The 27457-nt window shown below is 40.5% G+C and overlaps 1 protein-coding gene across 2 annotated transcripts; it reads right to left on the reverse strand.

Moving 5' to 3' along the window:
- Window positions 1-470: 470 nt before the first annotated feature.
- tbc1d8 (TBC1 domain family member 8) lies at window positions 471-27457 on the reverse strand. 2 transcript variants are annotated; one of them, XM_028995191.1, is made up of 20 exons: window positions 27215-27457; window positions 21009-21119; window positions 19743-19861; window positions 19327-19555; window positions 18413-18653; window positions 17230-17437; window positions 12539-12730; window positions 10276-10416; window positions 10002-10152; window positions 7547-7761; window positions 7132-7249; window positions 6472-6757; window positions 5783-5879; window positions 5538-5636; window positions 5230-5298; window positions 3306-3528; window positions 2959-3024; window positions 2714-2800; window positions 2418-2515; window positions 471-1519 (listed from the first exon to the last, which is right to left on the reverse strand). In XM_028995191.1, the coding sequence occupies exons 1-20, from the start codon at window positions 27339-27341 to the stop codon at window positions 1187-1189; spliced, it is 3210 nt and encodes a 1069-aa protein (XP_028851024.1). In that variant the 5' UTR covers window positions 27342-27457; the 3' UTR covers window positions 471-1186. The 2 variants fall into 2 exon arrangements, with proteins under 2 accessions (XP_028851024.1, XP_028851026.1); XM_028995193.1 differs by lacking the exon at window positions 27215-27457 and adding an exon at window positions 21225-21910.

Below are 27457 nucleotides of genomic sequence, written 5' to 3' on the forward strand. Positions count from 1 at the left end.
ATCCTTCACCAATTCTTAATATGCCAATATGCTGCTTTGTAGTGTACATTTTCACAAATGGAAGTGGGTGCATAATCAGTAATTCTCTGCTGTATGGCAGCAGCAGTAAAACCATACAAGAGAGGACACTCCATATAGACAGCAATCTGGCTAAGAGACAAAATATTGCAATTTGGAATAGGTGATATCCACCCAGTAAAATGTTACATGTTATTACTGAAAGAATCAATGACCCCATTCCCATTTCAAGTAATCAAAAGGAAGTGCTATTAAAAAAAATTTGAATTTATATTAGAAAATGAACTAAAGCATTAACATTTACCCTCCTCTCGTGACTTGAAACTTTTGCATTAATCTATTGGGGGTCCAAGAATGCTACTAGCTATGCTTTTACCATACTGCTGGAGTAAAATGAAGCAGAGAGAAAAAAAAGTACACAACATAACAGAAAAAACAGAACACAAAATGAATAATTGGCAAAAGTTTTAATTGGCTCAAAAGTTTTGATTTTACATGTATTTCAAGCAAATGCACACCTGTAAGACAAGGCTGTTTATAATGTTCAAGAATGGACATCTCCAGTAAATTCAATAAAACACAAAAACTGCAATGATATAATTTCAGATGGTTTTGCCATGAGCTCATCAGCTTAAATACGGCATGTAGATTCAACCTTCTTGTTTAGCTGCATCTGTTCACACCCCAAATTCCAGGGAGATCTGAAGGAGTTGTCGTCATCTGGTCAATCAAGATCAGATAATTTATCTTAAAAATGCAGCAGTAATATAAACATTCCTGACAGAAATTCAGTAAAATATAAAACCTCATACATTATGCTGTGTGTTGCTTTTGAAGATTCATTCACATTGTTAAATATGTTGTATGAGGATAAACTTAAGAATATAGTATGATTGGGTCTCAGATACTGTTAATCTGATCGCTGATTATACTGGAGTTTTGGAGTTCATTAATCATAATCATTAAGTTGCTAATCAATAGTTTGTGACCAAAGTTGACTTGCAGGCAGCATTATAACAAGGCACAGAAATAGCATCCAGGAGAATATTCTTCATTCTGGGTAGTGATGGGAAAATATACAAGAGGTGAGTCCCGCTCACTTCACTGCACCCCAATGTCCTGCAGGGATTCCCTTAATTCACTGTTAGCTTAGATTTGGTTGATTGATTTACACAGTTCCATGCTCTATGTCCAAAAGTCCAACCCTTTCCTGGTATTGTCTCTCCCTCGCCGAAGCAATCCTGGCTCTAAGGTCCAAAGGCTTTTCAAAGAAATTCACCAGAACTGTCTCAGTCAGCAAAGACGCCAAGATCTGAGGGAAGCTCACAGTCCAGTCGCTCTGGCTGTCTTGTCCATTCCCTGGGCCACCTTGCTTGTGTCCTGCCTCGCCAATCTGCAGCACCAGGCTGGTGACCATGGCAATGGCTTGGTAGAGCTCACTCTCATTGGGTTCATCATGGAACATGGTGTAGAGGGTTTTACAGAACTGGATGAACTCTCTCTGAAAAGAAACAAGGTTGTGATCATTATGACGACACAATGACTATGTTTAATCCCTGGGATGTCTGAATATTCTACAGGGTGGGCAATTTATATGGATACACCTTAATAAAATGGGAATGGTTTGTGATATTAAGGTCCTGTTTGTGGCACATTAGTATATGTGAGGGGGCAAACTTCAAGATGGGTGGTGACCATAGTGGCCATTTTGAAGTCGGCCATCTTTGATCCAACTTTTGTTTTTTCAATAGGAAGAGGGTCATGTGACACATCAAATTTATTGTTAATTTCACAAGAAAAACAATGGTGTGCGTAACTTTATTCTTTCATGAGTTATTTACAAGTTTCTGACTACTTATAAAATGTGTTCAATGTCACCAACCATTCCCATTTTATTAAGGTGTATCCATATAAATGGCCCACCCTGTATTGTGATTGGCTGGTACAACACACTACATAAAATGTAATTGCATTGCAGTTAACAGGTTAAACTACATCATTTTATAGATACAGGTATCATTGGTACAATACATTGTAATGCTAGCATGTTGAAAAATCACGCCAATAAAAGTTTCAATCAAAGTGGTCCCCACCAAAGCACTAAGCCTTGTCACCTAATTCACTTCCATATTTCTGCTTGTGACAAACTGGTGACCTATGCATGCAAGTGTTTCTGTTCTAGCTTCTTTTCCTGCAGTAACAGTTTTGCAGATTTTAGAAATGACCATCCATGTGAGCTGTAGCAATAGAAGCAATATTTAATTGTCAATTAAATGAAATTTAAAGAATGCACTGTGTAATATGACCAAAACTTGTCTTTTGAAACATGTTTTTAAATGGAATTAAACACAATAAGTCAAATTACTGTACACAAATGCATGGAATGCAGTATTACTAACCTGGTTCATTGGTGACAATATTTTCTCAACATCCCTTTCCTTCTCCTTGGCCAGATCTTTGATTATCTGTTTCAATTGCTCCTCATAGCCACAATTACCTACAGAAACAAATCCATTATACACAAATTACTATACAATCCAATTGAAGACCTCCAACAATAAAACACTATACCACATGTATTAATGACTGATGTGCCATTAGTGTGACTGATCTTCAGCATGTGGCTTCTCAATTGAAATGTATGAATATTAACTGGGGGGGGAGTTCTTGCATGTTGTAAATTGAAGTTAACTACCACAGGGTTGGTCCATGTGGGTGGATGTGGTAGTGGACAGCAGAGGGGGCTTCAGAGGAGAGTGGACATCCTCACCATCTGTCAAAGCTGGAGAAGACCAAGTAAAGCCAAAACTCTACAAAGGCTAACTATAATAAATAACTAATTCAAACATGTTCTTCACCATGTTTGTGACTGCAGAATATCAATACAAACATAAGGACACTGTGACAAGTCATATAGCCCTAGAGCCCTACACTCTTCACCTGGAGGAATGTGAAGGCAGTACAGCCATCTGACCTTTACATTCAGATCTTCGCTATAGACTGTATCTGTGAAAGACAGAAATGGAACATATGTAATGATTTATGTATAAGTAAAAAATACATGTATTTTTATGTATTTCTGTAAAAAAACAAACAAAAAAAAAAAAAGATCAAATATGTACAAATCTGTGTTAAGGATTTACAAAGTGAACACCCATGAGGTCAGAAAAAATCTAATTAATAAATACATGAATAAAATAATTGAATTTCCATTACTTACTAGTTCATTTGTTTGGCTGAAAAGCTCTACAGAGTGTGTGTATGTATGATTGTATTATTATTATTACCAAGCCAAAGTGCAATCTGTTGGAAGGTCAAATGGTTGGCGTGTTTATGATCCAGTAGAGTGAACGTGCGTTGGGAGAATGGGTTACAGTGTGTTTCACACTCCCATGGTGACAGCAGGTTGAACACACTCTTAAATTGAGCACGGTCCAGTCTGTAGCCCTCACTGCAAACACGGGGAACACACACTCCATCACCCCAATAGAGACTGATGAGGTGCTCGGTCTAAAAACACACAGACACACAAATAAATGTTCAGCATTAAAGTAATACAGTTATAGGCATACGTTTTCAGAATGAGTCAAATACTTTTTTTAAATAAAGTTTGCCCCTTCCGTTGTTATTATGACAATTTGTGTATACTCCAGAATGTTCAAGAGTAATCAGATGAATTGCAAAGTTTTGCTTTGTCATGAAAATGCACTTAAACCCCCCCAAAAATTCCTCTGCATTTCAGCCCTGCCACAAAAGGACCGCTTACTTGTGTTAATAACAAGAGGATCATTGAAATGATCCTCTTGTTATTAACACAAGTGAGCGTGTTGACCAGCACAAGGCTAGAGATCATTATATGGAATAGCAGACTGTTAGAATAGCAGACTGGATGCTTCAGAGGGTGATGCTTAAAATCACTGTTCTTCCTCTATTAACCATGGTTACCTGCAAGGAAACACGTGCAGTCATCACTGCGTAGCATAAAAAGGGCTTTACAGGCAAGGATATTTCTGCTACTAAGATTGCACCTAAACAAACCATTAATCGGATCAAACACTTTTAAGGAGAGAGGTTCAAGTGTTGTGAAGAAGGTTTCAGGGTGCCCAAGAAAGCCCAGCAAAAGCCAGAACCATCTCCTAAAGATGATTCAGCTGTAGGATCGGGGTTCCACCAGTGCAGAGCTTGCTCAGGAATGGCAGCAGGCAGGTTTGAGTGGATCTGCACAAACAGTGAGGCGCAAAAGGAAGGATTTAAAGGATGGCTGCAAAGAAGCCACTTCTCTCCAAGAACAACATCAAGGACAGACTGATATTCTGAAAAAAGTACAGGGATTGGACTGCTGAGGACTGGGGTAAAGTCATTTTCTCTGATGAAGCCCCTTTACAATTGTTTGGGGCATCTGGAAAAATGATTGTCCAGAGAAGAAAATGTGAGCGCTACCATCAGTCCTGTCCCGTGCCAACAGTAAAGCTTCCTGAGACCATTCATTTGTGGGTCTTCTGTTCATCCAAGGGAGAGAGCTCACTCACAATTTTGCCTAAGAACACAGCCATGAATAAAAATGGTACCAAAACATCCTCCGACAGTAACTTCTTCCAACCATCCAAGAACAGTTTGTTGAAGAATGCCTTTTCCAGCATGATGGAGCACCGTGCCATTTGGCCAAAATGATTACTAAGTGGCTGAGGGTACATGGTCCATGGCCAGGAAACTCCCTGGACCTTATTCCAGTTGAGAACATCTGGTCAATCCTCAAAAGGCAGGTGGACAAACAAATATCCATGCACTGATTATGAAAAAGTGAAAGTGAAGTGATTGTCATTGTGAAACACAGCACAGCATATGGTGCACACAATGAAATGTGTCCTCTGCTTTTAACCCATCACCCTTGGTGAGCAGTGGGCAGCCATGAAAGGTGCCAGGGGAGCAGTGTGTGGGGACAGTTATTTGCTCAGAGGCTGAGTTTACATGGACACATGAGACTTTTGAAGTCTGACATTGACTAGTTTTAATGTTGTGACTGACTGACTGACTGGTACATGTTGAGTCGTTTCTTTATTTACATTAACTACATTATTTTCCTGCCTGTCAAGTGACATCTTTTTACAGAACAAAGACAGGTAAGGCTTGTTTAATTTTTTTTCCAGAGCAGCTCACAAAAATGTAGTAGGCACACGTCTTTGTAAAGAAATCTTACATATGCACACATACCTTAACAAGGTCATAGAGGTCTGACAGGTCCTGAGCAGAAAGAGACACATTTGGGCTTACAAGCCTGAGCTGAAAAGAGAGAGAGAGAGAGAGAGAGAGAGAGAGAGAGAGAGAGAGAGAGAGAGAGAGAGAGAGAGAGTTTGTTCATCGTATTGCGTTTTCTTATTTACCGTACTCAAAGATCTAATTATTGTACAAAACTGACAAACTAACTGCAATAGGTTTTCACATGTACTTTTTTTTCTTTTTTAATCTACAGGTCATTAAAAAAAAAGAAAAAAAAAGAAGGAAAGCCTGTCATTCCTCACTGTATTCTCTTTAGTTGTGTCCTCATGTGCCTGCAGGACCTGGATTCTGTGTCTACAGCGCAGCATTTCCAGCTTCTTTACTGTGACATCAGCATACCTCTATACACAAACACAACACAACCACTCTTGTGCACCATGTGGACCTCAAAGAGGTCAAAACACCCGAAATAATAAAATCTCCATGAGAACTACAAAATGTCAATTTATATATTTTACTTAAAATGTATACATTGACATATTTTCACCTCATAGGCTTCATTGAGTAGAGCTGTAATGTATGTGTGTTCAGCTGACTCCTCTGTGCTCTCACAGTCCTCCTCATGTCTGACCTGTTCAAGAAAACTGCACATACAGAACATCAACATTAGCACAAAAATATCCTTTTTTTCTTTTTTATTAAACACATTCTCAATCTCTAGATCAGCAAGAATCGGTGGAAAGACCTGCCTAACCTGCTGCAGGACTGAATGATTCCTCCATAAACCAAGCATAAGCAGTTGTGAAGGAATTATCAATTCACTGTTCATTAGTTCTACTGCCTTATTGTTTCCAATTATTCAGTTGCGCAGACTGTGCTATGGTTGTTAATAAGTTGTATCTTCTTCTTTCCACTGTTACTGAGTTGGGGTTAGCTCTCTTCATAATTCATGTGGCAAAAGTTTAAAGACGGTGTTACATCTTTCTGATGTAACCCGAGCTTGGGACTGTCACCAAAAAATACACTGACACCTGCGTCCCCAGCAGCTGGGTTTAGAAAATGTACTATTGTGTAGGAAGATGCAAAAATACCTGAAGTTAAATTCTACTGAACTGGTATGGCTCAGTTTTCACAAATCGGTTGTGACTGAATTTCTAGAGCTGACTTCTGAAAGGCAGCAGTTGTTTTTCAAAGTATTAACACAACACAAAAGTCTGAAAGTGAGTGAGTGTATACCTGGTGAGGAGCATGAGCGCTTGTCCATCATCAGTGCTGGTGCACAGCTTGGAGACATTTGTGTTCAATATGCAAAGACCCAGCTGGAAGATGATGCGTATGCCATGAAAGAAAAAGCAGTCTAGGACACACACTGCACTCTGGAGTGGTAGAACGCTGAGGAACAGGGTCAAGAACCAAGTAATTGAGACAGATGCAAGTGTGGAAAGATCAGGAATATGCACAACCAGCTCTGGCAAACGTTCGCAGATCAACTCCTCAAACACAGATTGATCAACCTGAGCTCCTGAGAGAGAAATATGGAAAAATACAGGACAAATATAACAATATAACAAAATTAAAATATACAGTATAGGTCCAAATATAAGATTCTTTAGATTCCTACACAAAACAAAGACAAATGGGATCTTTTAGGTTTTAGGGTTAGGTGTTGTCGCAATATTCGCATATTTGAACTTATCTTAGTTTGCTGTCCACGTATTGCCAAAATATTACCATACAACAAAATTAGCATTTTCAACTACCAATTCATTAATCCATATCCATTCCCACATGGGCTGTCATATGACTTGTAAAATGTGTGGGGTGCTTTAAGAGAGCAGTGCTGGTGTACAGGGTGTGTGTGGCTTTGAACGGTGTAAAAAAAACCCTGATGCCTACCTATTACCCGTCGATTAAAATAGTTGGGTAGCATCCTCTCGCACACAGTAACCAGCAGCCAGAACGCCTCTTCTTCTTTGGTGTACAACAGCAATACAGATGCCAGAATGTTCATAGACTACAAAAAAAATTATATTATTTTAGGTGATTAGTGTGCTTGTATAAACAAATCGAGAAGAGGTATAATCAACAGGATTCAAAGAAAATGCAAATATGTGGTAAAACATTTATTGCGTGTCTCTTGAATGGCAAAGCAATGTTTGAACTGAAAATTTGAACTGAAATATGAAGTTGAAAGCAGGACAGTGCCAAGTACACAGAGTAACAGATGAGAGCAAAAAAGGTGGTGGCCTCTATCAGCCATGTGACATGACCCCCCCCAAGGATTGGTTGCGGTAGTAGCTAATGAGTGTACCTGGCAGTAGCCGATATTGGGGTTATGGTGTGCATATGCAGTGAGAACTCTGCGTAGAGCATTAATTCCCGCCTGGTTTTGGAATGCTGGGTGCTCTGGAAGGGAGCGGTGAAGATCGCGTTCAATCTCTTCCGTAGCTGTGGTTGTCACCCCCATCGAATGTTCCACCAGCTCAGCGTAGTGTCCAGGATGGGCTGCTATTTCAGAGCTGGCATCTACATTTTCAGAGAGAAGAACTAGATGGTTATCAGCACATGCTCCCTTCCCAAACTGAACAGGTCTGGAAAAATTACAGATTAATGAAAACGTGCACACGCACACCTGCATACAATATACACTATAGAAATCATATTCTACATGGGATTATGTAGTAAATCTATGTACGAACATTCCGCCCTCTACACCCACTAATTTTTCCTGGTGAGAAGTGAGGAGCCAGAAGGTTGCCACTGTCATCTGCATTTCATTATAAAAAAATTAAATACATGAACAATGAATAGTTAGAAATTCCACAATGTTTTACGAGTCATGTGTTGATCCAGGTCATCGTGCAACCACGTTTGCCAGGATCATGTGAGCATCATATATAACTTGCATGCTTTCTATTTGTATAAATAAATCCACATTAGATTTCAATCGTTGTGGCACATAGATTAAAAGTGAAGATTAAGTTTAGATTAAGTTAAATTAAGAGCCCTCTCAGATGAGGGATGTCTGCTATGATGGTGGTCTCCACTTTCCTCTGTGGGTTTAGTCAGCCAGTCACTCGATGCCACACTGGCAAAATTTGAGCTACAGAAGAAAATAATTGAGGCTCTTCTCTGTAGAAGGGCAGTGGTGGCCTGGGCAGTGGTTGACCTAGCTGGTAAGAAAGCGGACCGGTAATCAGAAGGTTGCTGGTTTGAATCCCGAGCCGCCAAGGTGCCACTGAGCAGTCCCCACACACCTTTCATGGCTGCCTACTGCTCACCAAGGGTGATGGGTTAAAAACGGAAGACACATTCCATTGTGTCGGCATGTGCTGTGCTCTGTATAACAATGACAATCACTTCACTTCACTGTATCCTAAAGAAAACCTGAAAAAAGTTTAGGTTAAAAACTGTCCATACAGATAAAGCAACAGTGTGATGAATAGACAATACAGGTCAGCTATCAAGTTGGCCGAGAGGCTAGTCCAGATAAAGGTCCACAGATGAAGGCATGATATAGAGGGCAGTGTGTAGTACAGACTTAAATACTTAACTCAATCCCACTCCCCTTTTTCTGTGTGGCGTTGAAGACTGTATGGCCCAAAAAACAAATGATAGTCTGAGCCTGTCTGTTTTACATGGAAGATACAGGAATGTACTGCTGAACATGCAAAGGGTGGCAGTTATTGTTCATTATAGCGGTAAGTCTGCTCAGGGTGCTTTAATCTGCAACTGATGTCAGAGACTCCAGCTCCATGTCCACCACAGAGCCAGCTTTTCTTACCAGTCAGTAAAGATTCCAGCATCCCCAACATACCACAGCATAGAAAGGGGCACTGGCCATGACAGACTGAAGACTGCGTAGAGCTGTATACCTAAGGTTATACCAGCATCCTTCAGTTATTTGGCCTTTGAGATGCTCAGGCTTTTTGTTCCTGTGAGCAACTGTTTGTCTGCTTCACAAGGCCAGTGTCTGTCCAGCTAGCATCTGTCACATTGGATTGTGGGGGTCAACTCTTTGGCTCAGAATAGGTTGTCTCACCAGAAGGAGTTAGGGTGCACTGTGCTAGGGCTGTACGATGGCCACTTACTTTTCACCTCGATGTGGCTTCACAAATACTCAGGATGCCACTGAGGTACCCTTGAGGCTGATCGGTTTAATGCAGAGGAAACATATCGTTGAGTGCACCATGTGCTACGCTGTGATAGATCACTTTGACTTTAAAAACGGTATAGCACTACATTTTACTGGGGATTTTACTAGCATTTCTTCTTCAGGGAACAGTGGATAAATGCATAGCCTACATTTGCTTGTGTGGAATGGACTTCTTTTAGAAGTTCTCCCTTTTCCTCCTGCCTATCAAAGTCAAAGTGAAGTGATTGTCATTGTGAAACACTGCAGCACATCACACGGTGACACAGCAAGATGTGTCCTCTGCATTTAACCATCACTCATGGTGAGCAGTGAGCAACCATGAAAGGCCGCTGGGGAGCAGTGTGTGTGGACGATCCCTTAATCAAGAAGACCTCAATGGCACCTTGACTGTTCTGCATTTGAACCTGCAACATTCCAATTACAGGTCCATTTCCTTACCTACTAGACCACCACTGCCTGCAAATACCTGATTAGTTTTTAATCCTGTGTTTGCACACAGAGATTTCTGAATCAATCTGCACATGAACATGCAACTAAACATACACACAGCCAACTGAAAATAACTCAAACCACACACACTTTTATCCCTCCCATCCATGGTGATGCTCACCTGACAAAGTAAGCCAGAGCTCTCCCCGTAGACACTCTGGGATTCCCTTAGTGAGCAACCTGTGCATCTTGTCTGTGCGGAACATGTGAACGCCGCGGCCAAACTCTTCAAAATGCTCCTCCCACAGTTTCTCCTTCTCCTGCTCCTGACTCTATGCACACATATGCAAACCACAGACACATTTTTTATATGATATTTCACAGTGATTAGTAACTTCACAATGCTATAGGCATGACCCTTTAGGCAACATGCAGTGCAAATAATGTATGCTCACCCTCTTGTAATTGAAGGCATGTGATTCGCTGTTGAGTGTAGCTATGAGAGTGTGTGTGCTGATGGTGTATCTCTGAGATTCCTCAGTGCTGCCCTCAGTAGTGGCATCAAAGCAAAGTGTGTAGAATGGTGTGGGACATGTCTGCACACAGAGAATTAATTGAAAACATTTCACACATACACAGCTACGCACACAAGCAGACAAAAGGTTTCTTAAACATATTACTGACTGAAACAAACAGCTCCTTCCAAAATTGCTGCAACAGCAAGGCACATTAATAAATTCTTGCTAATCAGCATCTTATTCCCTGGTATCCACAGCTAAATAGACCATAGACAATAACACGATTCATATCAAACCACCCAGTTTTTCCCGGTCATCACATACAGTACTGAGCAAAAGGCAGGTGTGAGAAAAAGTAATAAACTAAGAATGTTTTTCAAAAGGGAGTTAATAATTTATTTTTATCAATTAACAAAATGCAGTGAATGAACAGAAGAGAAATCCAAAATCAAATCATTATTTGCTGTTACCACCTTTTGCCTTCAAATCAGTATCAATTCTTCTAGGTACACTCGTCCACAGTTTTTTTTTTTAAACTCAATTTTCATTTTCCCCAATTGTATACCTTTCATTAATGGACTTCCTTGTCTGGTCCCTCTCAAGAATAAAAGTATTTAACGAGTCCCCAATTATTTTAATTCTGGCAGAAGGGCTAAAGTATATGGTTTTAATAATGCCTCTAAAATCACTGAAAAAAAACTAGTATGTTACCTCTTTTGAATGTCATGTTTTTTGCTTACATTTCTCCCTTTCTGGTAAATATAATGTGTATCGTTGGATGCAGCTTTAAAAAGAAAAAAAAAACCCACTTCAAATACACATGCCATAGAGCAGTTCTGCTCTTGCAATATTCAGTTTAAAATGGGCTTAAGGCTCAGTATCCGTTCTTCTCCATGGTGGAATCAAGTCGAAGCTGTGAACTTACTAGCCTCTCTAGAAAAACAGCCATCATTGTGTAATTCTCATAATCTTCCATACAAGTCTCCCCTGTAACTCCACCACTTCATATTCTGGGTTTGTGCCTCCATCCAGTCAACACGACATTCCCCCTCGTCCATTCTGATGAGTTTATTTGCTTCAACCTTTGTCGTTCACTCAGAATGGAATTGAGGCAGACTTACCCCATGTATATTGCAAATAGATTTATTTCATGATTGAGAGCATTGATTGAAAGTATTTCTGAATTCGTTGAGAGTGTCATTCATGCGGCCATTTAGGTCCTTCCAGCCCTCGCACAGTTTTTGAAGGAGGTCTGCAGGTAAATTGTTCCGAACATCTTGGTGAACTAACCAGAACTTCCACATTCATCACTGTTGCCTGCAGACACTCATTACTGTCCTACTCTCCAGACCTTTGGCAAACAAACTGCCTGCCTACTGCTACAGAAAAATATTTAAAATTTGGGAACATTAGTATAGAGGTGAACATTTTCATGTATAGTAGAACAGCTTGGAATCTCTGCAATTCTGGCCAGATTTCTCCAGACAGTAGATGGGTCCCACTGGCTTCTGCCAGATCTGAGCTGATGGCAGTCCTCAACATGATTCTGATTTCGAAGGGAAATACACTTGAAGTGTTTTTCCCTGGCTGACCACTATGTCTAAAATCCTCAACAGTACATCTGGGAAAGACCTTGCTGATGCAGTGTTACTACCCTCTTGCCAAGGTATACAACCTGAGTCCTGAAACTGTAGTCCACAACCTCAAGTACTATTAAATTTTTGAAAGCATTCTTAAGTTTATAGACTTCACACATGCCTAAAACTTGAGCACATTACTGTATGTGTCTGTGTACCACTTTGAGCGGTATGATGATTGGCCCTGGTTATATACTCTGGATAACCCACGTTCAAATCCGTGGTTACACAAACATACACTACCCCACCCCCTCAGAATAAGTGTGAACTCCTGGACATTTTACTAGAGGACTAGGAAAAGCAGCATGTGCAACATAAGGGTGAAACTGTAGCACCAGAACCTCTTAAGATGTAAATGCCAATGGGTGAAAGCCCCTCCCCAAGAGTTAATGCCCAATCTTTTTTGTGCTTCTACACACTCAACCTCCCTGTTTTAACTGGAGCTGAGCATGGAAAAAAAGAAAAACCTCATGGTGGCAAGCTCAGCAGAGAAGTAAAGTGACTCAAGAAGTTAACCATACCTTTACCGGCGAACCCTTAGTTAAAAAAAATTCTTTGCTCACCACTGATTGCTTGCACTGGTCCTGCCTGCGGAACAGAGTCTGTCTCCAGCTTAACTGACGCAGCCTGTCAATCAGTCCGTCCACCAGGGAGTCCCGATCAGTCACACTGATCAGCTGGATTGCTCGCTTAGACCGTATGCATACAATCACCGAGCTTGGCAACATACTCTCCTCTTTCTCTATGAATGTGACCTGAGAGAACAGACACTTATGCTTATGTGACATTCAAAGCTACACATGTTGGTGTTATGTGTGTGTGTGTGTATACAGTACAGGCCAAAAGTTTGGACACACCTTCTCATTCAATGTGTTTTCTTTATTTTAATGACCATTTACATTGGTAGATTCTCACTGAAGGCATCAAAACTATGAATGAACACATGTGGAGTATTGTGGAGTAAGGTGAAATACCAGAGAACATGTTTTATATTCTAGTTTCTTCAAAATAGCCACCCTTTGCTCAGATTTCTGCTTTGCACACTATTGGCATTCTCTCAAAGAGCTTCAAGAGGTCGTCACCTGAAATGGTTTTCCAACAGTCTTTTTTTTTTTTTCTCTCAAAATATATTTTTATTGACTTTAAGCAAGAGAAAAAAACACAAACAAAAAGATAAAATAAAAATACAATGCACACAATATAAAAAAAGATCTCAATAATTAAGTAAATTCTGTAAGAGTTACATACAAAGATCGGGTAACATTGCAGTACAGTACTATAGGAAAAAATGCCAATTTAGTCACATTTGAAGAACAATAATGATAATAACATGTGCAATTCTGAACCCAACAAACTTTCCACATAATAACCCCATCTTCATGCCAGATTGATTAATTAAAAAGAACAAGATGACAATATTGTTTCTGGAACTTTACTGGGTAATACTAATGGTCGGATTCTGAGACTAAAGGCTTGTAAAATGCTCCAGGAACGGCCCCCACACCTTGTGAAATTCTTTGTTTGTATCACAAATTGAGTAGCGTATCTTTTCGAGGCTTAGACAGGACATAAGGTTTCTCATCCATTGAGCATGGGTGGGAAGAGCAGCACCTTTCCATCTGAGTAAGACTGCCCGTCTGGCTAAAAGGGAAGCAAAAGGTACTGTCCGACATTTTACCGGGGTCAGACATGCATCATCACTGATGCCAAAAAGCGCAATCAAAGGATTAGGTTCTATATGCTGTTTGAGGACAGAAGAAAGGGTTTGAAATATCTCCCTCCAATATGTTTCAAGGCTAGGACACGACTAATACATATGAATAAGCGAAACATCCTCACTTCCACATTTGTTACAGCAATAAATGGGTAAATACGCGATAGTTTGACTTTGGACATATGAGCTCTGTGCACAACTTTAAACTGTAAAAGACAGTGACGGGCACATAGAAATGTTGAGTTAACCAGTTTAAATATTGACTCCCATGTGTCCTCAGATAATGACATGTTAAAATCCTGTTCCCAAGCAGTTTTGATTCTATTAATAGAGGGACACTTCATACCAGCCAGTTTGTCATAAATAAAGTATATTAACCCTTATGCGTTGGCTGCAAAGTAAGAAATGTATCAGCTGTACTCATAGCTGGTGTCTCAGAGAAATTCTGAATTTGAGATTGAAGAAAGTGTATAATCTGAAGATATCTAAAAAATGTGTATGTGGGAGATTTAGCCGAAAGTTCAGTAAAAGATGGAAAGCTATTGTCAAAAAACAAGTCATTAAAACATACAATTCCCTTCCTATACCAGTCATAAAATACAGGGTCGGATAAAGAGGGTTGAAAGAGATGATTTGATATAATTGGACTCAAAAGAGAGAAACCAGTTAGATTGAACTGTTTTCTCATCTGAGCCCATACTCTCACAGCATGCCAAACAACCGGATTATCAATTGACTAGTTTCGGGCTACAGGAAGTGGAGATCCAAGAAGTGCCAAAACAGAAAACTCTTTAGCTGAATTCAATTCCAATGACACCCAGGATGGACAATTATCTTTGTTTTGGGAATAGAACCAAAATGCAGTACAGCGTATATTAGCTGCCCAATAGTAATAACAGAAATTAGGCAGAGCAAAGCGTCCATAATTCCTAGATTTCTGGAGATGAGATTTGTTCAAACGAGGGTGTTTTCCTATCCATATATAAGATGCTATATCTGAATCTAAAGAATCAAAAAAAGATTTGGGAAGAAAGGTAGGACGTTCAGTTTAACTGAATTAATTCTTCCCACTAAAGACATAGAAAGAGGGGACAATTGTGTTAGGGACTGTTTTGTATGATTTAATAGTGTAAGAAAATTTTCTTTAAAGAGCCATTTGTGCTTCCTTGTCACAGTTATACCTAGGTAAGTAAATTGATCTTGTGCTATTTGAAATTGGAAATTAGAATATTCAGAAGCTGGTGCTCCATGAACAGGGACAGTTTAATTTATATCCTGAAAAATTACCAAATTTAGTAAATATTGAAATCATGGAGGGAATGGATATTTTTGGGTTTGACACAAAAATTAGCAGGTCGTCTGCGTACAGGGAAACTTTATGCTCAACTCCTCTCCTCCATATACCTGAAATATCCCCACAACTTCGGAGTGCGATGAAATACATTTTGATCCAAAAATGAATTTTTCTGAAGTTGAAAATAAATATTTCCACTCCACACAATCAAATACATTTTCTTCATCTAAACAGAGGATACATCCAGGAGTCTGACTGGAGGGGGAGTATAATATATCAAATAAACAACGGATATTAAAATAGGAATAACGATTTTTTATGAATCCGGTTTGATCTTCAGATATAATTGAGGGTATAATATTTTCCAGCCTACAGGCTAAAACTTTAGCTAAAATTTTAACGTCCACATTTAATAAGGAAACTGGCTTATAAGATGAACATTCAACTGGCTCTTTACCTTTTTTTGGGACAAGGCTGATGCATGCTTCGTTAAAAGATGAAGGCAGTTTACCATACTTAAAGGAATCAGTCAGAACTAAACATAATTGAGGTGATAGCAATGATGAAAATGCTTTAAAAAATTCAACAGGAAATCCGTCAAATCCTGTGGATTTACCAGACTGCAGAGAAGAAATGGTTGCCTCTATTTCCTCCTGTGATATAGGTTAATCTAATCTCTTTTTATTGTCAGAGGAAAGCATAGGAATATTGAGATAATTTAGAAAATTCTACTATCTTGTGGAAATTCAGAAGTATAGAGCTGGGAGTAGAAAGTACGGAAAGTATCATTGATTTTAGAATAGTCAGAGGTGATGTTACCAAAAATGTAACTGCTGCTTTATATATGTGAGAACACCTTCCTTCTTTTAATGGGGTGGTTTAAGCCCTTGACATTCTAGCTCACAAAGTTTAAGTGACTACCCACTACTCCTTTAGAGATTAAGGAGTGTAGATATTGAAAAAGTTTGCGGGAGCTCCTCTCCCTTACTCCTTTCACATCCCCATATCGACCGGAAGACCCAACAGTCTTGAAGGAGTTCCCAGAAGTGTTAAGCACTTGTTGGCCCCTTTGCCTTCACTCAGTGGACCAGCTCACCCCAAAACATCTCAATTGGTTTCAGGTCCGGTGACTGTGGAGGCCAGGTCATCTGCCGCAGCACTCAATCACTCTCCTTCAAATAGCCCTTACACAGCCTAGAGGTGTGTTTGGGGTCATTGTCCTGTTAAGAAATAAATGATCGTCTAACTAAATGTAAACTATATGGGATGGCATGTTGCTGCAGGATGCTGTGGTAGCCATGCTGGTTCAGTGTGCCTTCAATTTTGAATAAACAGTGTCACCAGCAAATCACCCCCACACAATCACACCTCCTCCTCCATGCTTCACAGTAGGAACCAGGCATGTGGAATCCATCTGTTCACCTTTTCTGCATCTCACAAAGACACAGCAGTTGGAACCAAAGACCTCAAATTTGGACTCATCAGACCAAAGCACAGATTTCCACTGGTCTAATGTCCATTCCTTGTGTTTCTTGGCCCAAACAAATCTCTTCTGCTTGTTGCCTCTCCTTAGCAGCGGTTTCCTGGCAGCTATTTGATCATGAAGGCCTGATTCGCGCAGTCTCCTCTTAACAGTTGTTCTAGAGATGGGTCTGCTGCTAGAACTCTGTGTGGCATTTATCTGGTCTTTGATCTGAGCTGCTGATTACTTGTGATTTCTGAGGCTGGTGACTCAGATGAACTTGTCTTCAGAAGCAGAGGTTACTCTTCGTCGTTTGGGCATGATGGTCTTCCTTTCCTGGGTCGGTCCTCATGGGTGCCAGTTTTGTTGTAGCGCTTGATGGTTTTTGCAACTCCATTTGTGGACACAATTAAAGTTCTTGCAATGTTCTGGACAGACTGACCTTCATTTCTTAAATATGATGGCTTAAGTATGATGGCCACTTGTTTTTTTTAGTTAGATGATTGGCACATCTGTGAAGTGAAAACCAGTTCAGGTGATGACCTCTTGAAGCTCATCGAGAGAATGCCAAGAGTGTGCAAAGCAGTAATCAGAGCAAAGGGCGGCTATTTTGAAGAAACTAGAATATAAAACATGTTTTCAGTTATTTCACCTTTTTTTGTTAAGTACATAATTCCTCATGTGTTCATTTGTAGTTTTGATGCCTTCAGTGAGAATCTACCATGACAAATGGTCATGAAAATAAAGAAAAAACACACACACACATATATATATATATATATACCTCTTTCAGTGGTATGATGAGTGTACACACTCCTGCCTCTCGGCTGCTGAAGCACAAATAGCTGTCTGTGGCGTAGAGGGTCCCGTGTGTATGACAGCGAGCGTGAGGCGTCCACACAGCACACGCACGAACCTCACACACATTCTCACTCTGTGGCAGGCCGAACATTGACAAAACACACTGCTGCAGAGCATGCTCCTCCAACATCCTAAAAAAAAATTCTCACGATGTGACTTTTGGGAACCCTGGTGAAAGTTACTTAGTTTGATTGTCATTGTGATACTCAACAAGCACACATAACGAAATGTGTGATCTGCATTTAACCCATCACCCTTGGTGAACAGTGGGCAGCCATGAAAGGTGCCCGGAGAGCAGTGTGAGAGGACGGTGCTTTGCTCAGTGGCAATGTGGAGGTTCAGGATTCGAAACGGCAACCTTCAGATTACAAATCCTCTTCCTTACCTGCTAGGCCACCACTGCCCCACTGTTCTGTGTTGCACTGAGAAATTAAGCACTGGTTTTGGCAAGTGTGCTGTTTATGACACTATCTTTGGCAGTCATACATGGCCACAATGGGAGTAACACTACAATATTTAACAATAAGTAGTTTCTGGGTCTCGGTAGGCTGAGAAAACAAAGGACACATGCCTGCAGTCCCACACCAGCGGACAAACACCGCATCCATGACAATCTGCAATGGACTGAGCACACACACCCACCGTCCTGTCTGACCCCCTTGTACCAGACCAAGCGGTGTCTCCTTCTGACTTTCCTCCAAGTGGTGCGAGGAAAATTGAGGTCCCCCAGACTGCTCCCTGGGTGCCTTTCATGGCTGCCCGCTACTCACATAGGGTTAATGCAGAGGACACATTCCGTGGGGTGTCACCATGTGCTTTACACTTTCACTGACTACAGCCTTAAACACTATAGTCCCACAAAGACTGTTCAACTGAGCTGGGACTGAATGGTCACTTGTATGCCTGGGTTTTCACTTTGAAGTGTAACAAAGCAAATAATAGAGTACCACTTGTAAAGAGCATTTTTTGCATATGGAAGTGTGAATTTTTTGAAAAGTGCTATTTTGCAGGCAATCATTAGTTTGAAGATCAATTTTTTTAAATAAATGGATTCAAAATTAATATACAGTATAAATACTGCATGTGTGTTGTTTGAATGTGTTTACCTCTTGGTGATGAGTGTGTGTTGTTGGAGTGCATGTGGCAGCTCCAGTCCTGCGCAGTCTAGAACCCTCCGTAGCGTGATGTCGGCTACCTGAGTGATGGTTGCTATGGCATCATCCATGAACAGGAACATGGAGAAGTCTCGCTGGTGTGTTCTGGTGCGCACACGGAGAACATCGGTCCTCAGACTCACACACACACGCTCTACACCTGTCACTTCTGCCCACGGCAACAGCAGCTTCACTGAACAAAGGTCACATATGAGTCAGAATTCCACACTGAGCTGCAGTGGTCTATGAAAGTTTGTGAATCACCTTTCTATATTTCTGCCTTATTATTTTCATTCAGATAAAGTTTTTTTTTTTTTTTAGCTCATTTTGCGACAATGTTTTAACTTATATTTATGTAGAAATATAAAAAGTAATGAGATCACAAACTTCCAAGCACCAATGTATGTACAATTCTTTATATATAATATATCCTAATGATCTAGCTGCATGTTTGGATTGATAGCAGATATGCTCCCGATAAAATGATAACATAAATTGAAGAAGTGTTGCCAGATTGGGTGGTTTTGTAATTGGAGAAATGTATTCAGGAACCAATGTTATGTTAAGTAGCAGCAGGAGTTAAATACTTATCAGATATTCTTGGAATGTTTGTGTGTGTGTTGGTTACATTTTTTTACCTTTTTGGAATCTGGCAACACTGTATGTGCAAAATTATTGGAACAATGCACAGAAGTAACATGCGTGCGAAGAGTCAATCATTGCTCTGTTTTTTCTCTTCTTCAATATACAGATAAATATGATTGTTATTTATTAAACCTGAACAAGTTCCAATCTCAATGTCAATTATAGTGTATTGAAAATAGGGTTTGTCTTGTGCTAAGCAGAGGAACATTACAGGGACAGACCTTCCTTTCCCAAGAGGAAGGAGTAGAAGGCCAAGTGATTGGTGGTGAGATAGAGCCAGCCTTGCCGTGGGACATGCCCCTTCCACAGGCAACAGGAATAATGGACCAACATACGCTCCCGCCGCAAAAGAGCAAAGCGCTGCTCAAAACGCACGCGCACATCTTCCTGATGATCTGCCCCCTGCTCTGCAGAGGACTGCTTACACAGCTGCTCTTCTGCTATCAGACCCTGCAGAAAAACACATTGAAAGTAATTCAGATCAGAAACATCTTCAAACCATATTAAAAGTAACCACAGAAACCACCAATCAGTTTTCAAATAAACAGGTTTACATTTTTCCAGTCAGTATTTTCCAGATTTTATATATATGTAAAACCAAAACCTAGTCTCAGGTTCGGTTAAACCTTTCTGATACCTTGATTTTGCCACTGACAAAGCTGGTTACATCCTCCTTGTACTCAAACACAGACAGAGAATGTAGTAGATTCAGCTCTAGCCAACGCCAGTGTGTGTTCACTTCATCTAAAGTTGCCCCTATGCAGACACACACAGGACAAAAGCATGGAGTGAAACCAAATATTAATTTTATCCAACTATACACCACATCAGACACATTCTCTTGGTCTAATATAGACTAACTAATAAAAGTGAGTACACTCACATTTTTGTAAATATTTTATTGGGACAACACTGTCCCAATGTATAACAATGTATTTGTGGTCCCCTCAAAATGTCAAAGTGTCAATATTTTGTGTGGCCACTATTATTTCCCAGCACTGCCTAAAGTCGTTTGGGCATGAAGTTCACTAGAACTTCACAGGTTGCCACTGACATCCTCTTCCACTCCTCTATGACTGAGCTGCTGGATGTTAGAGACCTTCCATTTGAAGAATGGCCCACAGAGGTTCATTAGAGTTTAGACATGCTTGTCTACCTTTACCCTCAGTTTCTTTAGCAAGATTAAAAGAGAAAAAAACAATGAGATACTGTAGAGTGTTTGTGTGTCAAAATGTAAAGTCATTTACAAATGTCCATTAAACCAACATCAAATTTGTACAAAAACTGTCCATGTTGTAAATGACTATTTAAGAATCTGCAGTTCACACTTTCGGCAATATTTCTATGTTATAGAACAGAACACAATTCACCCAGTTATCAATATGAGCAAAAGTATTGGAAACAACTAAATCTAAGTAAAAATAGTTACATTTGCTCATAATAATAGCATCATTATGAGCATCATTATAGCATCACATGAATGCAGAGGGTTTCTCCCTTCAGTCTTCTCTTTAGGAGGTCAAATGCATGTCTAGTTGGTTTAAGATATGGTGAGTGACTTAGCAAATCCAAATCCTTCTGTTTTCTAGTACTTTATTAAGGTGGCAGTGTGTTTTGGTCTATTGTCTCTTTTTGGCATTGCTGTTCTAATACTTTAAGATGGGATTGTATTTTAGCTAAAAACAGTTGAACTATTTAAAGAATCAAGAAAACTAGTCTTCATTTAGTTGAGCATCTGGTACATCAGCAAATATAAATTTTGAGAAATGTAATTGTTTCTAACTTAGTCAATTACTATTTCTTAGTAATTCAAACAATTTCCTTCATAGAAAGCAACAAATTCTACAAATTTTATTTGCTTCACTGGAGCTCAGATGGAATGTGTAAATGCATTGAATCTTACCACTAGCTATGACCCAGCTGACCTGCCCCCCAGGCACTTGCAGTAGGATTCGGAAAGGAGCAACACGCGCATTTGAGTCCAGCACTGTGTCCAGAGCCCCCACCAGCATCCCTACACACACACACACACACTTTAATTAATACAATCTCCACACACAAAGGAAAGCACATACACCTCAACAATTGTGCAAACACAAACAGCCAGTGCTATAACTACCTCATGAATATAATGACGTCATCATTGTTGTATTCAGAATAGAGGAGTGACCTGCTCAAAATTTTAAAATGCCTCTATAACCATAATCACACTATCAGAATATACAGAACATATACAGAAACAGAGGAAACTACATACAGAGTACACACATACACAAACATTCAAAGGTTTAGGGTCCTTTTTTGGATGAAAAACAATTGTTTGGTCCATTAAAAGGACATCAAATGGGTCAAAACTCAAAACAATGAAGACACTGTTCATGTTGTGAATGTCTATGGTATCTGCAAATAAAATAAATCACATGCCTTAAATAATAAAATTATATTCCAGAGTTGAACTAATCAAAATTAAATATGCTTTTATACTATTAACACCCTTTGCTTACAAGAATACAGGAATTATATTTCAAATTAGCAGTGAACGTAGGGCCCTATGATTGATATGAAAACGCGGACGGAATCGCTCAAGCCAAGAAATAAAACGGATTCCGCTACAAAACGCGGAATTGTGTATAATTCGCGTTTTTTGCCGCTGCAGCAAACTACGCGTGTTTCCGGTTGAGGCAGGGCGTTCGCACACAAACGCGATGTAAACGTGCGGTCAGCAATGGTGAAGAGGCTTGTTGGCTCCTCGATTTGGACCGGAAACCCGAATTGGCCTGCTGATGCTTGCGCAACGATTAGGGTTAGGTTTAGGAGTAATGTTAGGTTAAGGCCGTAACCATGGTGGCTTTCGGAGTACGCATGCGCACGCATGCACTCTCCAAACTGGGTAGCCAGATGTCAACGCTGTCAGTGCCGAATCTGGATCACTCGGTTCCGCGCATGCGCGCACATGCGCAACGGCTAGGCTTGGCTCACTGTAACACCGATGAATATTACAGTGTTAAAAATAGAGCGGAACAATATCCAAACTATTTTTTTATGAATCGGATCAACTATTTTGTAAGAATATATGTGACGAGCACTTATAGTCAATAACTCGTATCACAGAAAAGAAGCCCCAGCAAACTCTTGGTCACGCAAATAAATCCGCTGATTCAAAACGTAATTTTATTATCATGGTTCATTATGCAATTGGGACAAAAAAAAATGTATTCTATTTTATATTATTTTTATAATGGAAAACATGGAATGGGAGAATTAAAAAAAGGGATTTTTTTTTAATTTCCTAAAGGGAATTTAGGAAAAAATAAAACAGATTTCATAGGACCCTATAACAACTTAATGTAACCTTCATATTAAGTAACATTACAATTAAAATGTAATTGGTCTGCCCTGCATGGTCCAGAGTGTGGCATTTTGATTTTGCTATTTATTTTGAAATTGGTCCACAAATGTCCAGTGATTGGACATTAACTCGCAGGAGGGCTTTCGCCCATTGGTGTTTACAGCTTAACATGCTCTGGTGCTCACTGTGGAGATCATAAATCAGATGAAACCATACTTTTTTTTTTTTTTTTTTTTTAACTATATCAATAGTTATGCAACATGAAACATCTCTTAAATCAAGCAACCAAATGTCTTTTTTATTCTTCACAACAAAAAGCTTTTTATTCAAATGTAACACTTTTATTAGATCAAATCTTAAAACCTTTGGCTTATAAACTCCAGGATTAAACCCATTTAAATCATTTATGATGTACATGAAAAGAAATACTATGAAATACAGTCACTAACATGGATTAGCATTTTGTCCACAGTTTTAATTTAATTTAAAAAAAGAAAAAAAGGCCAAAGCCCCCTGCTATTAACCACCTGAGAATGAAGAATAAATAATAGATATAAAACATATCAAGTATTACTAATTTGTATCCAGACAAGATAGCTCCAATTGTATCCAGATGAGATAGGTAGGTAGAGTAGACTATTTTAACTGAGTGCTTGTCTTAAAGTGCAAAATAGAGAAAGAAAAAAAAAAGAGAGAGAGAGACAGAGGGCATTTGTCTTTGTACATGTACATGTTCAAGCCTTTCAAAGAGAAAGTGCAAAAAGGTTAGTATAATGACATGGTCACAAGTAAGCCTTGCCCTGCACTTTATAATCAGCCTTAGAATCAGAAAATTATGTGCAGTCCCTGAGCAAAAGGTATCTTGAAAAGAAGAAAACTAGCATGCATGTGTATATATATATATAAAAATACAAAATACAATACAAAAGAAGAGGCAGTCTTCACAATCTGCTGCAGTGATTTCCTCTGCATTGTTGTGCAGTTGCGCAGGTCTTCTTTGTGAAGACCCCGGTCAGCTGCTCTGCACAGTTTCTCCACTGTTGGGACCTTCCGCTTTCCTGGGGTTGACAGCCTGGAGTGAGCGTCTCACCTCATGTTCCTCCACCTTAAGGGAGAGGGTGATTTTGATGTGATCTGCAGCTACTGTATTTGGAACAGCTGCCTCTCTTCAGAAGCTCCATGACTGGTCCTGTACTTCATCACTCCTGTAGTTCACATCCTCTTCATGTCTCACGGTGATCTGAGAACATTAAGAAATGATCCCTTGGCTTGAGAAGCTGGGTGGTCTTCGATGTTAGTGGGGGATTAATTTCACTTTCATTGGACTGTCTTTCTTGGCTTTTGACAGTAAGTGCCACTGTGTATTTCAATAGTTTTCTGAAGCGGGGCTCCAAGGCAGCTGCAAGGAGGGCACAGTTAGGGTCCTTAGGTTTAAATACAAACAGATCTTCCTACTTGTCAGTTCAGCTGTATGACTCTGCAATGCCCTCACTGGTGCAGTTTCAAAAGCTGAACTCAGGGTGGATTTCTTGAGGGTCTGGATCAGCTATGGAAGCACAGACAGAGTCACATATTAGAAAGTGAAGTGATTGTCATTGTGTGCACACCGTGTGCAGCAAGAACAGCACATGGTGCACTGTATCCTCCCTCGAAAGGTTCAAGGATCTGAGTCAGCTCTTCAATCATGATCCACTGCTCTGGCTTCAGATCCAAATCGTGATGCTTTCCCCATGGGTTGAAAGTGCAGTTGCAATGTGTGACAGACAGTGGTTTAGGAGGGTGATGGCAAGGGGAAAGAAACTGTTCCTGTGTTGGTTGGTCCTGGTCTGCCAGAGGGCAGCAGTCTGTGTCCAGGATGTGAGAGATGTGTGATAAATTTCCCTGCCTTTTCCCTGGTTCTTGAAAGGGACAGGTCCTGGATGGTGGTATCCAGAAATGGTGCCACAGAACCACCACAGAAGACTCTGATCTGTCTGATATGGTGAGGGGAACAGTGCAGAGGGACGTCTCCTGAAGTCTACTGCCATCTCTACAGTCTTGAACTTGTTCAGCTCCAGGTTGTGCTGTACCAGTCTTTAATCTTCTCGCCTGTATGCAGAGTGGTTACCATACTGAATGATTCCAGTGACTGTGGTGTTAATCAGCTGAGTTCCTGGAGGTGCAGTCATTGGTGAAGAGCAGTGGGGAATGGACACATCCTTGATTGTCATTGAGGTACACAAATGTGATAAATTAAATGACTGAATGATGTTTAGCAGCTGAGGTATTAAATTGTAGTGTGGTCTGAGTGAACATATACCAAGAAAATTGATCTCAGTATTTCTCAAATTGTGCATCCCTAAAACATTTTTACAAATGTTTTAGGGATGTAATTCCTACATGTAATTCAAACAAAACCAATGACCAGCATAGCTACCCTTCTTTTCAATAACAGTAGTAATCCTGGAATTCATGGAATCTGTCAGTTTCTTGATCTCAGCAACAACAGACTTCCAGATGCTGTTCAGCAGTGTACTGCTTTCAAATCAAATTTCCCTTTTAAAAAGTTCTTAATCAGGTCATTATTCTTTCATCCTTAAGATGTTTACTGGTTGGCCATACTTTGTTGAAATATATGCATAAAAATGGTGACATGGTCAAAATACTGTGTCGCTTAATAATTGTGCATACAGGTTGTATCTATATTAGAGCTGTTAAAATTAATTTGTTAATTCCTGCACGTAATTTATCAGACATGCCCAGATGAAAATCTTTAAACACACAACCATATGAAATGCCCTTAGGCAGAATTTTTTTTATTTGCCTGAGCACAGCAATTTGCATTGAATTTAACTTTTATTTTAATAACAATTAATTTGTTTCAAATTGTGCAATAATCTTTTAACGTATTAACAGATCTAATGTACACTGCTCAAAATAAGGGGGACACTGAATGAAGACATCCTAGATCTTAATGAATGAAATATTATTATGAAATACTTTGTTCTTTACATAGAAGAATGTGCCGACAACAAACATCACACAAAAATTGACTATGGAAATCTAATTTATCAGCCAGTGAAGGTCTGGATTTGGTGTCACACTCCAAACACACTACAGGCTGATCCAAATTTAATGGAACGGCCTTTAAACAAGTCAAATTGAGGCTCAGTAGTGTGTATGACCTCCCTACAATGCCTGAGCATGCTCCTGATAAGGACAACTTCTGGACAGTCTGTGATACAATGTGGCGTTGGTGGATGGACCAAGACATGATGTCCCAGATGTGCTCAATTGAATTCAAGCCTGGGGAACGGACAGGCCAGTCCACAGCATCAATACCACAGCATCGTCTTGCAGGTACTGCTGACACACTCTAGCCACATGAAAGTGAAGTGATCGTCACTGTGAAACACAGCACAGCACACGGTGCACAATGACATGTGTCCTCTGTTTGTGGGGAAAAGCAGTGTGTGGGGATGGTATTTGCTCAGTGACACCTCAGTGGCAGATCGGGATGCAAACAGGCAACCTTCTGATTACGGGGCCGCTTCCTTAACCGTTAGGCTGCCACTGCCCCAAATGAGATCTAGCATTGTCTTGCATTACGAGAAACCTAGGGCCAACCGTACCTGGTACCTAGTGGCAGTCAGGCCACCTCTGTCGAGCACATAGAGGGCTATGCAGCCCCCCAAATAAATGCCACCCCACACCATTACTGACCAGCTGGAGGATGTTGCATACAGCTGAACATTATCCACTGCATCTCCAGACTCTGTCACATGTGCTCAGTGTGAACCTGCTTTAATCTTTAAATAGCACAGGATGCCAGTGGAGAATTTGCCAGTCTTGGTCTTCGCTGGCAAATGCCAAATGTGGTGCACGGTGTTGGACTGTAAGCACAACCCCCACCTGTGGACTAGGTACCATACCACCTTCATGGAGTCGGTTTCTGACCATTTCACCAGACACATTTACATTTACAGCATTTATCAGACGCCCTTATCCAGAGCAACTTACAATCAGTAGTTACAGGGACAGTCCCCCTGGAGCAACATGTCTTACACAGGGACACAATGGTAGTAAGTCGGATTTGAACCTGTGTCTTCAAGTTCATAGGTGATTGTGTTACCCACTAGACTACTACCACCCTCCTACGTAGTCCTCCACCCTCCTAGTAGACCTCCTACGGCCTCCATCACATCTCCTGATGTACCCGCCTGTCTCCTGGTAGCGATTAGTTGTCAACTATGTGAGTAGTCATGTGACACCACAGCACAGCACCCAGTGAAATGTGTCCTCTGCATTTAACAATCCCCTTAGTGAACAGTTCTCAGCCACGAAAGGCGCCCGGGGAATAGTATGGGAATGGTACTTTGCTCACTTGGCAGTTCGGACCTTCTGATTATAGGTGGATTTTAGAAAATCTGAATTAACGAGAAAATGAGACTACTTTATGGTGCACCTGACCTCTGTCACTGCCATATTGTGCATCTATTGGTTATTTATAGGTTATTTATGAAAAAACATTCATACCAGGACCCACACAGAAGGAAAGTGAAAAGAATGCAGCAGTAAAAAAAGAGGAAGGAGAAGTTACCAAGATCTGGTAAGAGATTAGCAAGTATGTCCGCGTTTTTAAAAGGTTGCATGCATGTGCTGAGTTCTGAAATACCTGAACATACACAACAGCTCATACAGCCACAATTGTGTGTAAAGTGGAAGCCCTGTAGGGGTTGTGGGCTCCACCGTCCCCACCGTCCCCGGTTGTAGGGTCTCACCTGTAAATCTGCTCCCCGCGTCTCCGTGGCCGCGTCGGCGCTGCAGAAGGAAATATTCGTTTGATTTCTCCGTGACCCACAGCTTCAGGGCGTTTTTCAACAGAACTTCCTCCGGCTTCAGCCACATTGTTCCCACGGAGCAGGAGGGAAGAGCCGCGTCTATAGCGTCGGACCCCGAGCTGACTCACGCCTCGGCCGCAGCGCGCCTCGGCATTTCCGCGTTCCACGATCGGGGCCGGAGGA

The sequence above is a fragment of the Denticeps clupeoides genome, chromosome 11 (assembly GCF_900700375.1).
Source record: "Denticeps clupeoides chromosome 11, fDenClu1.1, whole genome shotgun sequence".
Lineage (NCBI taxonomy): Eukaryota > Metazoa > Chordata > Actinopteri > Clupeiformes > Denticipitidae > Denticeps > Denticeps clupeoides.